This window comes from Ochlerotatus camptorhynchus, unplaced genomic scaffold (genome assembly GCF_037179485.1).
Source record: "Ochlerotatus camptorhynchus isolate MF236.1 unplaced genomic scaffold, CSIRO-AGI_Acam_v1.1 ptg000081l, whole genome shotgun sequence".
Taxonomy (NCBI): Eukaryota; Metazoa; Arthropoda; class Insecta; order Diptera; family Culicidae; genus Ochlerotatus; species Ochlerotatus camptorhynchus.
In genome coordinates this window covers 1,644,426-1,657,561 of record NW_027040571.1, presented here as the reverse complement: position 1 = coordinate 1,657,561, position 13,136 = coordinate 1,644,426, and the positions used below count along the sequence as shown (strand labels likewise).

The 13,136-nt window shown below is 38.5% G+C and overlaps 1 protein-coding gene across 1 annotated transcript; it reads left to right on the top strand.

The window, feature by feature from the left end:
- The first annotated feature begins 4,404 nt into the window (after window positions 1–4,404).
- On the top strand, window positions 4,405–8,312 carry LOC135697997 (glucose dehydrogenase [FAD, quinone]-like). The gene is made up of 4 exons (XM_065217862.1): window positions 4,405–4,726; window positions 6,355–7,254; window positions 7,316–7,752; window positions 7,812–8,312. The coding sequence occupies exons 1-4, from the start codon at window positions 4,405–4,407 to the stop codon at window positions 8,022–8,024; spliced, it is 1,872 nt and encodes a 623-aa protein (XP_065073934.1). The 3' UTR covers window positions 8,025–8,312.
- The last annotated feature ends 4,824 nt before the right edge of the window (window positions 8,313–13,136 follow it).

The following is a 13,136-nucleotide window of genomic DNA, read 5'->3' as shown; positions in this document are numbered from 1 at the left end:
ATCTCATCAAATTTCGCTCTTCTGTCCAATTTTCGTGTCTATTTGTCGTTGTCCTTCTTTGCATCACTGCTAGTTCCTGAAAGTCTCCCATGTCATTTCTGATGTGATCCAGGATATATTGACGTCCACATTTTTAGTGTGATGATCTTGAGTTCTTAGTTGCGTCTTATAAAACCGTAACACGAGCATCATTCCATGTTCGTATCGCACGTGCTTAATTTCGCAGCTCTCCTTATACTTTTAGTTTGTTGACTCCATGGTACCGGAAAAGATATACATGTATACATTATTAGCAATGATGTGACATAACCACCACGGGATGGCCGTTCAGAATGGTTTAACGAATGTGAAATGAAGGAACATTTAAATTTAACACGATTTTAAGTATTTCAATGCAACATTACATTTGGTCACTGACAATTAACACATTTTTCAATATGTTATCGTAACTTATTTCTGGAAGAATTTACTTGTGTTTTATACCATTAGTATCAATGGTCCGTCATATCTTTTCTTCAAGTGATCTTCGCAAGCGCCACATTTCGTTCAGGCTCTTTGGAACTACATGTGATGAAATATGAAACGCACCTTTTAAAGTGAATTGCACATAGCAAATTTCATCACTTACTCACGCATGAAATCTGTCTCGACCAACCTGGCAAAACGCGCCCGAACCCTCACTGAACCAAAGGGCAGGGATAATGCCTGATAAGTTTGAAGTATTGAAAAAAATATTCAGAAGGCTTTCATAAGATCTTTGGTATCTTGAAGGTGAAAGAATATCCAATAGGCATGATTTGAATTCATGAACAGTTCTAGATCTTCAGGATAATATTTTGTCATTGTGCAGTCTTGGAAAAATCTACAGAGAGCTTCATTTAGATCTTTGAAATCCTGAAGGTCTTTTGAATAATTGCTGAGCAGCCTGGTATCATGAAATAATATTTTAGCGACATGGTTTGAATTTCTGAACAGTTCTAGATTTTCCGTATAATGCCTGCTCAACCAACAATTTGAGCTGAATAAAGGCTAATAAGCTATATTTTACCCAAAGAAGCATATTTCTACCATAATCAGTTCTTATTAAGCTTTCAATGTTGGCTCCTGAAGTATTGGAAAGATATACAGCGATTATTATTAAGATCTTTGGAATCTTGATGGCCTATGGAATAATTTCTGAGCAACCGGGTCTCATGACAGAATATTTGGGAGACGTGATTTGAATTGTTGGACAGTTCTAATCATCCTGAAGTCTAGGAAAAACATCCAGAGGACCATATTAAAACCTTCGAAATTCTGAATAGCAATGTCGCCCATTTGAAATGTTTGCACTGATTTTGTTGCTCATGCATATATGAGTGTGAGAGAGATAATAGAAGATTTTTGTTTGGCTGCGTATTTTTATCCGAAATCGGCATATTAAAGTGAAATCCGAGGTAATTGAGGTTAATACGACTTGATGCTTAGCAAAATCAAGGATAATTCAAGATTGACGTAGTATCCTCGATGGAGCTTACCGCTATTAGAATTTCAATCGATGTATAGTAGAGGACTACTTCGGCCTAATCGCCTTATTTTGGCCGATCAGGAAATATCAAATATATCCATGATTTCAGCGTAAACGAGTCAATTATATGTTTAGTACGATACAGTAAAGCAAAAGCTACTAACTGAAAATAGTATTTCGTTACTTCTGTTATTCTAGATTCGTTAAAACGGTTTTCGTACATAAAACACATTTTTCGTAAATTGAACGTATTTCCAGTCAATTGTCCTTATATTACACCCTATTCGTCAACTGTCTAATATTACACCCTATTGGTAAACTGTTGTTCTTCTTGTCTTTCATGTCTTGTCATGCTCATGTTGTGATGTTGGAGATAAGATTTCAAGGAACAGATTGTATATCTGTTGCTAATGGAGGGAAATTAATTTTCATTGTAAGTAATACAGGCCTTCTGGATAATGTCATTACTCAGTACCCGTTTGCATTAGTATGGTTGTGCCCTCTTCGATCATGCGGATGGCGATAATTATCAATTCAAGCATAAATATTCAAATCGACGTATCCACTTTTGTGTTGCTGACCTAAATGACGTTAAGATTAGCTGCTGGTACTTGCTAACCTGCAGGATCCATCCCTTTAAACATAGTGTTCGTGCAGGCGACTACTACTGCCTCTACCCTTAACATAAAATAGGTACTGTGCCTACCCATAGATGTCACCACTTGTCCCCGTATCATTGTTATAGCTTATTATGTTACAGTAAATAAACGTCTGTAGTACTTTTACCTCCGCCATGGCAGGACGGTCAGTAAATCTATCGTGTAAATCATTATTTTCTACTATCACACAACGTACAAATTGGGTCCTATCCGTGCGCGATCACATAGTGATACAAATTATAAAAACGGATCTCAATCCTTAAAACAAATAGCTAACGATTTGCTTCCTTCTGTCAAAATGTGTATTTTCAAAGCACATACAGCTTTATAAAACATCAACAAAAAGGATAAAGTTATGGTAAAAACGCCATTTTAGTGGGTACTACCGTTTGTAAAGGGTGTCCACGATGAAATTGCCACACACAAAATTGATTCGCAAAATTCGAGTTTTCATCCGATTGCCATCAAATTTTCAGGGATTGAGAAATAACTATTAAACTTCATTTTACCATTTTACTCGTATTTTATTTACAGTCCATACGCAAATGCCCGCACCTTGGCCTTAACTCCGGCCATAAGATTCTGCACAACCTGTGAATCAACCGTTTTTTGCATGTAAACTCATACTTTCTTAAGTTCCTCGACTGTCTTCACTACCTTAGGTCGTTTAAGAAGGTGCTGCTTCATTATCGCCCAGTACTTCTCGATGGGGCGGAGCTCCGGAGTGTTGGGAGGGTTGAACATTTCCGGCACGAAATTGACCTTATTGTCCGCATACCACTTCAGCACGTCCTTGGAGTAGTGGCATGAGGCCAAATCCGGCCAGAAGATTGTTGGGACGTTGTGGGCCTTCAGGAGAGGAAGTAGCCGCTTCTGGAGGCACTCTTTTATGTACACCTGTCCGTTCATCGTGTCCTGGGTCACGAAAGGTGCACTCCGCTTCCCGCACGTGCAGATGGCTTGCCAAACAAGGAATTTCTTCGTAAATTTGGACATCTTCTGAGTGCGGACATGCTCCAGAACGCTGAACTTATCCTTGGCCGTGAAAAACAGGTTGCCGGGGATCTGTTTGAAGTCGGCCTTCACATATGTTTCGTCGTCCATGATGCAGCTTTCAACTTTCGTCAGCATGTTGAGGTACAACTTCTTGGCACGGGTTTTGGCGGACTTGTTCTGCTTCTCGTCGCGATTAGGGGCCTTTTGTACCTTGAATGTTCGAAGCCCAGCCTTAGTTTTGGCCTTCTGGACAAAACTTCGGCTTAGGTGCAGCTTCTTAGCCACATCCCTAACGGAGGCGTTCGGATTTCGGTTGAAGGCCCCAACTACGCGGTTGTGATTTTTGGTGTTGTACGGAATACTTTTTCCTTCTCTTTTGGGCTTCCGATCGGTGGTCAACCGTTCCTCGAACCGCTTAATCACTCGCGACACCGTGGAATTCGCGATTCCCAACGTTTTAGCGATGGAACGATGCGAGAGATCCTTGTTCTCGTGATGAATGCGCAAGATTTTATCACGCACGAGCTGTTCTTTCGACTCCATTTCCGCGAGTTTTGATCACAGGACTTTAAAACTTGCAGGATGTAAATAATGCACTATGAACTAAATCCACCCAAATTTTCATTAAATTCTACCCAACGGTTAAAAAGTTAGAGCAATTTCATAGTGTGGCAATTTCATCGTGGACACCCTTTACTCCATTTTCACCCTATAACTTCATCCACTTCAGAGGTAGAAACTTTTCGTCTTCAACAAAGTTCCTCAAAATAACTTCATCTTCAATGTTTCCATAGTAGGTTATTAATTTTAATGAAACATAAAATAGATTTTATTATCTAAGTGTAAACTCCAATTTTTCACTAGTCAAATAAAGTACTTACAAAATGACGAAGCATTCTAGAAGACATCACAATGCTACACTCAATAGTTTCAACGCAAATAACTATGTCCCTTTTTTTTATTTCGTCCCACTGTGCATTAGAACGAAATTAGAATACGTTGGCCGAGTTTGGAATCAAGAATCAGTGATACATTTTTAACAATATTCCAACAATTTGCCACTCTTCATAAATTCTTACGGTAATTAAATTTGGAAGTCATCTATAGTAGAAACATTCCATTTTGTGTTAAAATCCGCTCGGAAAAGAGAGCTTAAGTGTGGGTTGTGCTCAGTAGACCCAAAATTAGAACTAAATCCTATACCTGTAAACTATATTTCCTCATTCATTGCTTTCATTTCAGATGCTTCTTCTAACGCTACTACTGCTACCCATCATGCATGGAGTACTTTCCGGTCAGGTCCCCGTTAATGGAAACTTTTTCGAGCTGCTATTCGACGAGACCAGTTTCTTCCTGCGTAATGACACTGTAAAACGTATCCCTGACACCAATCACTTCCTGAAGGAGTATGATTTCATCGTGATTGGCGCCGGTTCAGCCGGATCGGTTATAGCCAACCGACTGTCGGAAATCAAAGGTTGGAACGTGCTGCTACTGGAAGCGGGCAAAGACGAAAACATGCTGACCGATGTGCCTCTGACCGCTGGACTGACCAGCATTACAGGTAAATAGGTGGATATATTTTCGTTGCAAGCATATTCGCAACAAGACAGAGCTATCCAATATAAAATCCAACGATCGATTTAAACCTATACTGACAGCAGGTCTGGTGTTTGCAACATTTGTAGTGCCTTTGCGAATTTATTTATAAAAACTTGTTCGGCGTTGCCAATGAATACACATATAAAGCTCGGTTCAGTATTTGTAAGATGAATTCCTTTTCCCCACCAACTATTATGGACGACGCGCATGGCAGTCATGGCACTGTGTTCGTTTGTGTGACGTGGATGAATCGAATGTAGCGTTCATTTCATGAAAGTGATCTCACCTCTGCACACCGACCGGTTGAGGAATATCGTTATGCACATGAAAACGATGTGCTGCTATTGAGGTACCTACCTGGGCTGTAGTGTATAGGTATAGGCATAACTGTTTGGTTTGTTTTGTTTCATTCGATTTGTTTTACTACTGATGGTGTGTGCTTCATATTAATGTAGAATTTACTAGTGCTAAAAATGGGCAATCGTTGGGAAAAGTATCCCCATGTAAATTCCATATATTCTGTTTCTAAATTACAAGTATGTATTGTTATATATCTGTATGCCATATTCAATTATATGGCAAAGCTGATCAAGCTATTTTTAATACAATGCAATGTTCATGTTCATTTTATTAAAATCCAATATTGAACCGTCATTAAGGTGCGAAGACTGTCATTTCAAAGATTCCCGATCTGCCAGCCACCCAAAGTTAAGCCGCCCGTGGTACTAGAAGAATAATTACTCACTGTGATTGTTGAGAAGAGTTGGTTAAATGGTATCGTAGTCAACTTCCCCGCACTGTCGTTATTTTTACTGAAAATTTACTTTGCAAATAAGTTTTTGCGTCAAATTTTTTATTCAGGAATCCCTAGTTTAAATAGTTAATGTCTTGTATAAATGCAATTTCATGTTTTATGAGAGGGATCCTCCTCACCCCACATTATGATTTTCAATTTCAATTTCAAATTCAATAGTCTAATTAAAGGTTCTGTTTTCAATACCATTAGTTTATAGTTATATCTTTTTTGCCGGCATTTATAACGACATTTGCAATAAGTAGCGATTAATTAGTCGCCGTATTAAACAGTTCTGCCCATAAATGGACCGTCATATATCATACAAGTTTACATAAAAGATCGTATAAATTTATGATTCATTTCGTGAAATTTTCTAGATACAGTAATCACCTGACTTTGTCAACCCCTTTGCGCTTCACACTTTCATCTGTCAATAATTTAACATAATCGTAACTCCAAATCTTTCTTATTGATCTCCAAGATGGATGCTTAAGGTATACTTTTGTGCATTAAGACTACTGAAAAAGCGCGTGGGTTTCGTAGAACATTAGAAAATATTTTCAAAAAGTATATAATTTTTATCGATAATTTCTTTTAATTTACTTGTTGCGTGTAAGGATTTGCATATTTATACGCATGGATGTTTAATGCTCTTCGAAAAAATATTCAGATTTTTTATTCCGTGTTCGTAACGCATAAACATTATCGAACACCTTGTTGCAACTAAATCCTGATCTCCTTTTTTCCCACCATTGATGAATCTAACCACCCGCTTGTATTTCATCTCGTTTTAGGTTACAACTGGGGCTACAAGGCCGATCCGATGCCGGGAGCCTGTCTCGGATTGCAAAATGGTGTTTGCGGTTGGCCCAAAGGTCGCGGTTTGGGCGGAACCAGTTTGATCAATTTCCTCATCTATACCCGTGGTCACAAGCGTGACTACGACGATTGGGAACGAGCAGGAAACACGGGTTGGGGCTACCGGGACGTGCTGAAGTACTTCAAAAAGTCAGAACGTATGAAAATAAACAAACTTAAACGATCTCCCTATCACTCTGGGGACGGTTACCTGGATATTGAACACTCGTCATTTGAAACACCAATGTTGCGATCGTTCATTGAAGCGGGCAAACAGTTGGGCTACATGGAGACTGATCCCAATGGAGAAAATTTGATGGGATTCTCGAAAGCGCAAGCTACTATGCGTAATGGAAGGCGGTGTAGTACGGCTAAGGCCTTTCTCAGACCCGCGGCTTACAGGCCGAACTTACACATATCCATAAAATCGAGGGTGATGCGAATTCTGATTGATCCAATCACAAAATCTGCTTACGGAGTCGAGTTCATAAAGAATAAGAGAAGATTTGCGGTAAAAGCTGGGAAAGAAGTCATCCTTTCGGCGGGAGCCATAGCTTCACCGCAGCTTCTAATGCTGTCGGGAGTTGGACCCAAGAAACACCTCCAGGAGGTAGGAGTTCCTGTGGTCAAGGATCTTAATGTCGGTTTCAATCTGCAAGACCACGTGACTTTACCAGGATTGGTATTCACCGTTAATCAGCCAGTTACAATTCGCGAAAGAGACGTGCAAGCTCCACCGATTGTGTTAGACTATTTGGTCAACGGAAAAGGGCCATTCACGCTACCTGGCGGTGCCGAAGGAGTGGCATTCATCAAAACGAACATTTCGTTATTACGTAAGAAATGGTCAATTTATCTCAGTGTAATATTAAACTTAGCTATTTTCTTTATCTGTAGCTCCGGACGTTCCGGATATAGAGCTGGTGCTAGGAACAGGTGCTTTCAATAACGATGATTCCGGTTCACTTCGTGCAGCGTTTGGATTGACAGCGGAATTCTATCAGAATACTTATGCTTCAATCAAGGGTGAGCATGCTTTCGCTATATCACCCGTTCTGCTGAAACCCAAAAGTAGGGGGCGAATCATGCTTAAGAGTCGGAATCCTTTTCATTGGCCCAGTATGCAGGGAAATTTCTTTCAAAACTACGATGACCTAAAAGTGCTGCGAGAGGGTGTAAAACTGGCTGTCCAAGTAGCAGAATCATCCAAATTCGCTAGATTCGGTGCTAGGCTTCATCAAACACCGTTCTATGGATGTGAAAATCATCGTTTTCAAAGCGACGAATACTGGGAGTGCTGTATCCGAAGAATCGGAACAAGTCTACAACATCAGGTTTGTACGAGAAATCATGAATGTGTTTCGAAATTGCCTAATATTTTAAAATGTTTTAGTCCGGAACGTGCAAAATGGGTCCGCCCAGTGATCAGAGCGCAGTCGTGAGTCCGGAGCTACTAGTCTATGGCATCCGAGGTCTTCGGGTGGCGGATTGTTCAGTAACGCCTGTGATACCAGCGTCCCATACGAATGCCGTAGCAATTATGATCGGCGAAAAGGCAGCCGATATGATCAAACAGTACTGGAATAATACTACTACTGTATTGTAATGTAGGGCGTCTGACACCTACGGTTCTCTTAAGCGGTTTTCTAGTCAAATGGAAATAATTATTCATGTCAGTTCCGTACGAACTCAAATCATGTCAGTCTTTTTTAAGATCTATTTTTAATTAGCTGCTCTATTTTGCTTCGCATCCTTTGAAAGTGTTACGAGATAGATAGAAAAATAAGTTTTTTAAAGTGCCTTAAACGAATGCCTTTTTATTTCTTTGACATTAAATGTTGACGTGACCGAGTCTACAGCGTGTAGTAATAAGAAATATATGCAACTTTAGTTGCATAGAAATAAAGTACAAGACTGTTCCCATGTAAATATTATATACCATTCGAGTTGCAATGATATTGTTCCGAAATTTAACCTTTATTCCAATTTAACATTTAGTCCAACTTGACCTTTAGTTCAATTTAATCTTCAGCCCAATATGCACAATGGGTATCTACGGTCCGGTTTTACAAGGAGGAAAAACTGAGTAAAGTCAAAAGTATTCGAGAGAAGTGCTACCGATGACTGGCGTGTGTCAGGGATCCCTGGTCAGAGTTTATACAACTCTATTCTTGTTCCCGTTCGAGCCGCATTTTGATACAAAAACGGGAAATGAGAATATGGGTGACATCCCAAGTAACAATCTTGATTTTTTTAGGGTTCTGTAGACCATGTTTTAGACTTGTAGAATGCTATAAAACCTCTATAAAGTTTGCAATGTTACTTGGGATGGTCTCATATTCGTAACGATCTAACAGTGTTTAAATTTATAAAATGCTAGGACACCATGATAGATTTAATTAATGGTAGCAGTGGTTCAGTGGCGCAGGCAGGGTTTCTGTCTGGATTGTAAATATTACATGAATATTTTTTTTTTTATAAATTTCTACTAATTTCGCCAAAAACAAGTTTCGCAATTCTAGGGAAACTTGTTCGATTTACCGGGCAACAGCTAAATGAAAGTCATACATTTTCACTGAAGATACACACTAAGGTTATTTTACCGAAATTTGTGAATTTTTACCGAAATCTCAACAGATGAACGGTCGGTAACCAGTTCGGTGGTTTTTCTCAGATTTTCTGTGATTTTTCACAGATACTCGATGAAAAATAACCGAAATGTTTACCGAACGTTCAGCTGTTAAGATTTCGGTAAAATTTCACAGATTTCGGTAAAATAATCTTAGTGTGTAGCCTAAACCGCCCAGGAAACCAGCCCCGAGAAATAAACTCTGTGTAGAACTATCATTAAATTTTGAGAATTTTCCAGTGGATGCTAATGGAAAAATCATGGATGCTAATGAAAGTTTAATAAAACTTTTAGAAGATACTGAGCAACTTTGTCGACATTCTGGAAAAGTCGAAGGACAAGTCGTAATAAATTTTCAGAGAAAGTTGAGAGAAACTCCGTGGAAGTCAGAAGAAACTTTCACGGGAAGCCGTAACAAACCTCATAGTAAAACTTGACCATGCTTCCATGGAATTACGAAAGGAAGAATCTTTCGGAGGAAGATAAAAAAAAACTGCCTGCAAAATCTTTCAACGGAAATCAGAAGTAACATCCGGAGGTAGTAATTAAAAAGTCCTGAAGGCAGTTAGGAGAAACCGGGGAAAGTTGGAAATCAAATTCTGGGGAAGTTGAATGACACTTCCTGGAGTAGTTGGATAAATCTTCTGAAACAAGCTATAAATAACTACTTTCGCAGAAGTAGGACGAATCTTCTGGGTTGATTTCAAGAAGAAATTCCGGGTAAATCAATTATTTAAACAAAATGTTTTAATTTATTGAATACTTTATGGTGATTATAAAGGAGTTCATAAAAGATCTTAATATAGCTAACTATCAACAATATAGAACAATATCGTAAAACAATATAAACCAATTTTCAACCTGCTTTCCCGTAGGCTTAAATCATCCAGCGGTGTTCTTGCTAAAATAAAGTAAATACAAATAAAATCAGTATTCGAAAATATTCCCGATTAGTATTTTGAGACTAATTCAGAAAATTTTCATGAGGGGATCATGAACAAGCATATATGTTGATAAAGGATTGAGTGCAAAGTAGTCATTAGCAAACATTGCTCAAACTGATTATATTTATGTTCATATAAAAAAGTGTGAAAGTCGACTCACATTTTGTATAAAAAGACAATTTTATATTTGCCTTAAGGCATGAGGGGGGGATGCAGGGGGTTGAACCCTTACCCCACCTTCGCTGCGTCAAAGATATTGTTTTAGATAAAAACACCCCAATATTGAAGACAGCTATTACAATACTAGCTTTAAATCACAAAAATAAATAAATAAATAAAAAACAAATGCATCATAAACATATAGTTAGAAAAAGCACTCGTAATTCACTCTGTTCATTACGAATTCTTTATATTTCTCAAAAGAATTCAGTACTTGTTCGCTAACTGGGTTGGCTTGTTAAAAATTAAAAAAAAAACGCTGAGAAGAGGATTTTTTTTTTGATCGACGTTAAGAAATTTCACGTGCATTGCATTGAAACAGTGTAAAGTTTGTTATTGTTATTTTAACAGCTTGCAAACCTGCAAGTTTAGAATGACTTATCGTTTTCGATAATAAGTCTTGATGTCAATGTGTTATGAAAATAATTTCAAAGTTAATTAATATTATCACTTAATAAAGACTGGAACCTGGGGACGACCCCGGCGTAGCTCTAATCTCACCCCGGACAAATCACGAATGACCCAAGCTTCTCTGAATTCTCTTTGATCTGCTCAGACGTGCTCCGAGGAATTTCGAGAAATTCTCCTAAAATTTCTTTGGAATTCTTCTCTGAAATTCGATTTCCATGGAATTATTCTTGGAACTCCCCTGATGCTGTAAATACTGTACAATCCCATACATTTAATTGTACTCACGGGCAAAAATCCGTTCCGAAATTCGTCAACCTCCAGTCACGATTTTCGGATCAAGTAAATTTTTCATTTACGAAAGTACACCATGAATAAAAATCATAAAATCGTGAACAAAATCCACAAAATAAACGTAACGCCTGCAAAGGCAACAAAAGTCATTGAATCGTGAACTATGTTCGGAAAATCATGATCTAGTTCTGTCAAACGTGATTTATGTTCATGTGTTGTGATTGATACCGTGAACCTTGTTCTCGAAAATGGGAACATGTTTCATGGACTGTAAAATGTAAACTTCATTATAATTACCAATATTTTAAATGGAGTGAGGAAGTGGAATGAAAACAACGCAAGGTTTTACCCGCATCCCAAACTGGCAGCAGGTATCTGTCGAGCAGATGGAATGAACACACTTTCAGCCGAGTTTTCAGCTCAAAATATCAACACCACCTTCGACTTCCATCGGAGCGGCGGGAGAAAGATGCGTTCGGGGATTCTTTTCTTCGAGGACGGCCAGTATGATGACATGTACCAGCCACTGTCATTGTGCCGGACCACCATGCTGATGATACGGCTCAGCTCACTCACTAATAATCGAGACACTATTCTCGACGGATCCGAGCACTCTATAAGGATAAAATCAACAACAACTGAAAATGACTGCTGCAGCATTCCATGTGACTCCCGCTCACGATTTCAGGAACGAAAATCACACTTATGGGTTCATGGATCACGAAATCATGATTTGATTTTGTGTTTTCTGTAGCGTTATGAAATCGATGGCGTGACTTAAGTTCATGGATTTGGAATTTATTTCACGGAAAGTTATTTATTCGATCACGTTTACGAGAACTGAGTCATGAATTCAAACGAACTAGCAGTTAATGCTTTCGTGATTTGTTGTTCACGAATACCGGAACGGTTTTTTTTTGCGTGCCGTAATCTGTAAGCCACGTTTTTCGTAAAAAGGCGTACCTCAAGAAAATTTTGAGAGACTTTAGACTCCCTCTCCCGCAAGGTTCAAGGATCAGGACAGTTCTCGATCGTTGGTAGTAGTATCACTTTCAGCTTTAAGTGATAGTGATTAATCAAAAATTACTGCCTATGAGGTAACAGATGAACGCCTTCATCACTTGTTGAATAATCTAGAACTTGTATCACCTATATTTGTGGAATTTTTCTGATATCAGACGACGTTTTTCGCTATTTTCAAACGCGGTTATTGACCAGAAAGTAGAACACCAGCATCAAGAAAAAAAACATAACAATAGAACTCTTCTTCCTGGTGCGGGGGTGGAGCATCAAACAATAGAAACAAAAATTGACCGGAGCACAAACCGACTAACGCAGCATGACAAAAATAGGATGACAATTTCACTAGTCTGCTCGAGCACAATATTAAAAAAAAATAATTAAAGCAACATCTTGACTAACTCTCATTTTCACACAGTTGCTGCTCCAAATTGATCGGGAAGGGTTATTAGAATGGTTCGAACATCTTTACCAAGAAAAGCGGTTTTTATAGAATAATTATTCTAAAACTTAAAATATAAGTTGTTTTTCATATCTGTAAGTATTCAAAATAATTCGATTGCCGTACCAAAATCCGTACACTTCATACAGAATACCTACTTTTCTCATGAGGTGTCCAGATTTCGGTCCTCTATTGTACGCCCTTTATATCATCAAACACCCAATTTATTGAATACACCATTTTGGAAATAAAATACCAAATTCGCCAGTTTGAACATCAACCAAATTGCAAATTGTCATTATTATAATCATACAACAATATTGCATCGTCAAAAAGAGCACATCTAATTCCATGGATACCAAAATTAATTAAGTGGAATTAAATGAAAGACAATCTTTATTGCTGTTTTATTTAAGCATTCCGCTAACAACCCAATTTCATTACTTCGCCAAAAAGAGATGAAACATTCAGAGGTAGGTTATCGCACCAAAAGACACGAGCCTGGATGTTGGCCTGTGGAAAATATGAATTTGTATTTTAGTCGTAATCTAGTTGATACGTTGCATAAGCTGTCTGTATTTTGTAGCAATATGCGAGCAGATTGCACATAATTAATTAATATTTCCATAATGCTAACTTAACGGCGCCGGTGGTGTAGTGGTAAGCGTGATTACCTCTCACCCCAGAAGGCCTGGGTTCAATCCCAGTCGGCGCCGCCGGGATGTTATGAGGCATAACATCTCTGATCACGCCTTCCTTCGG

What these genes read in the sequence shown, in the direction of transcription:
- LOC135697997 (XM_065217862.1), top strand. Translation starts at nt 4,405, where the DNA reads ATGCTTCTTCTAACGCTACTACTGCTACCCATCATGCATGGAGTACTT. An exon ending in TGGACTGACCAGCATTACAG is followed by an intron (nt 4,727 to 6,354) that starts GTAAATAGGTGG and finishes ATCTCGTTTTAG; the next exon opens with GTTACAACTGGGGCTACAAG. An exon ending in GAACAAGTCTACAACATCAG is followed by an intron (nt 7,753 to 7,811) that starts GTTTGTACGAGA and finishes AAAATGTTTTAG; the next exon opens with TCCGGAACGTGCAAAATGGG.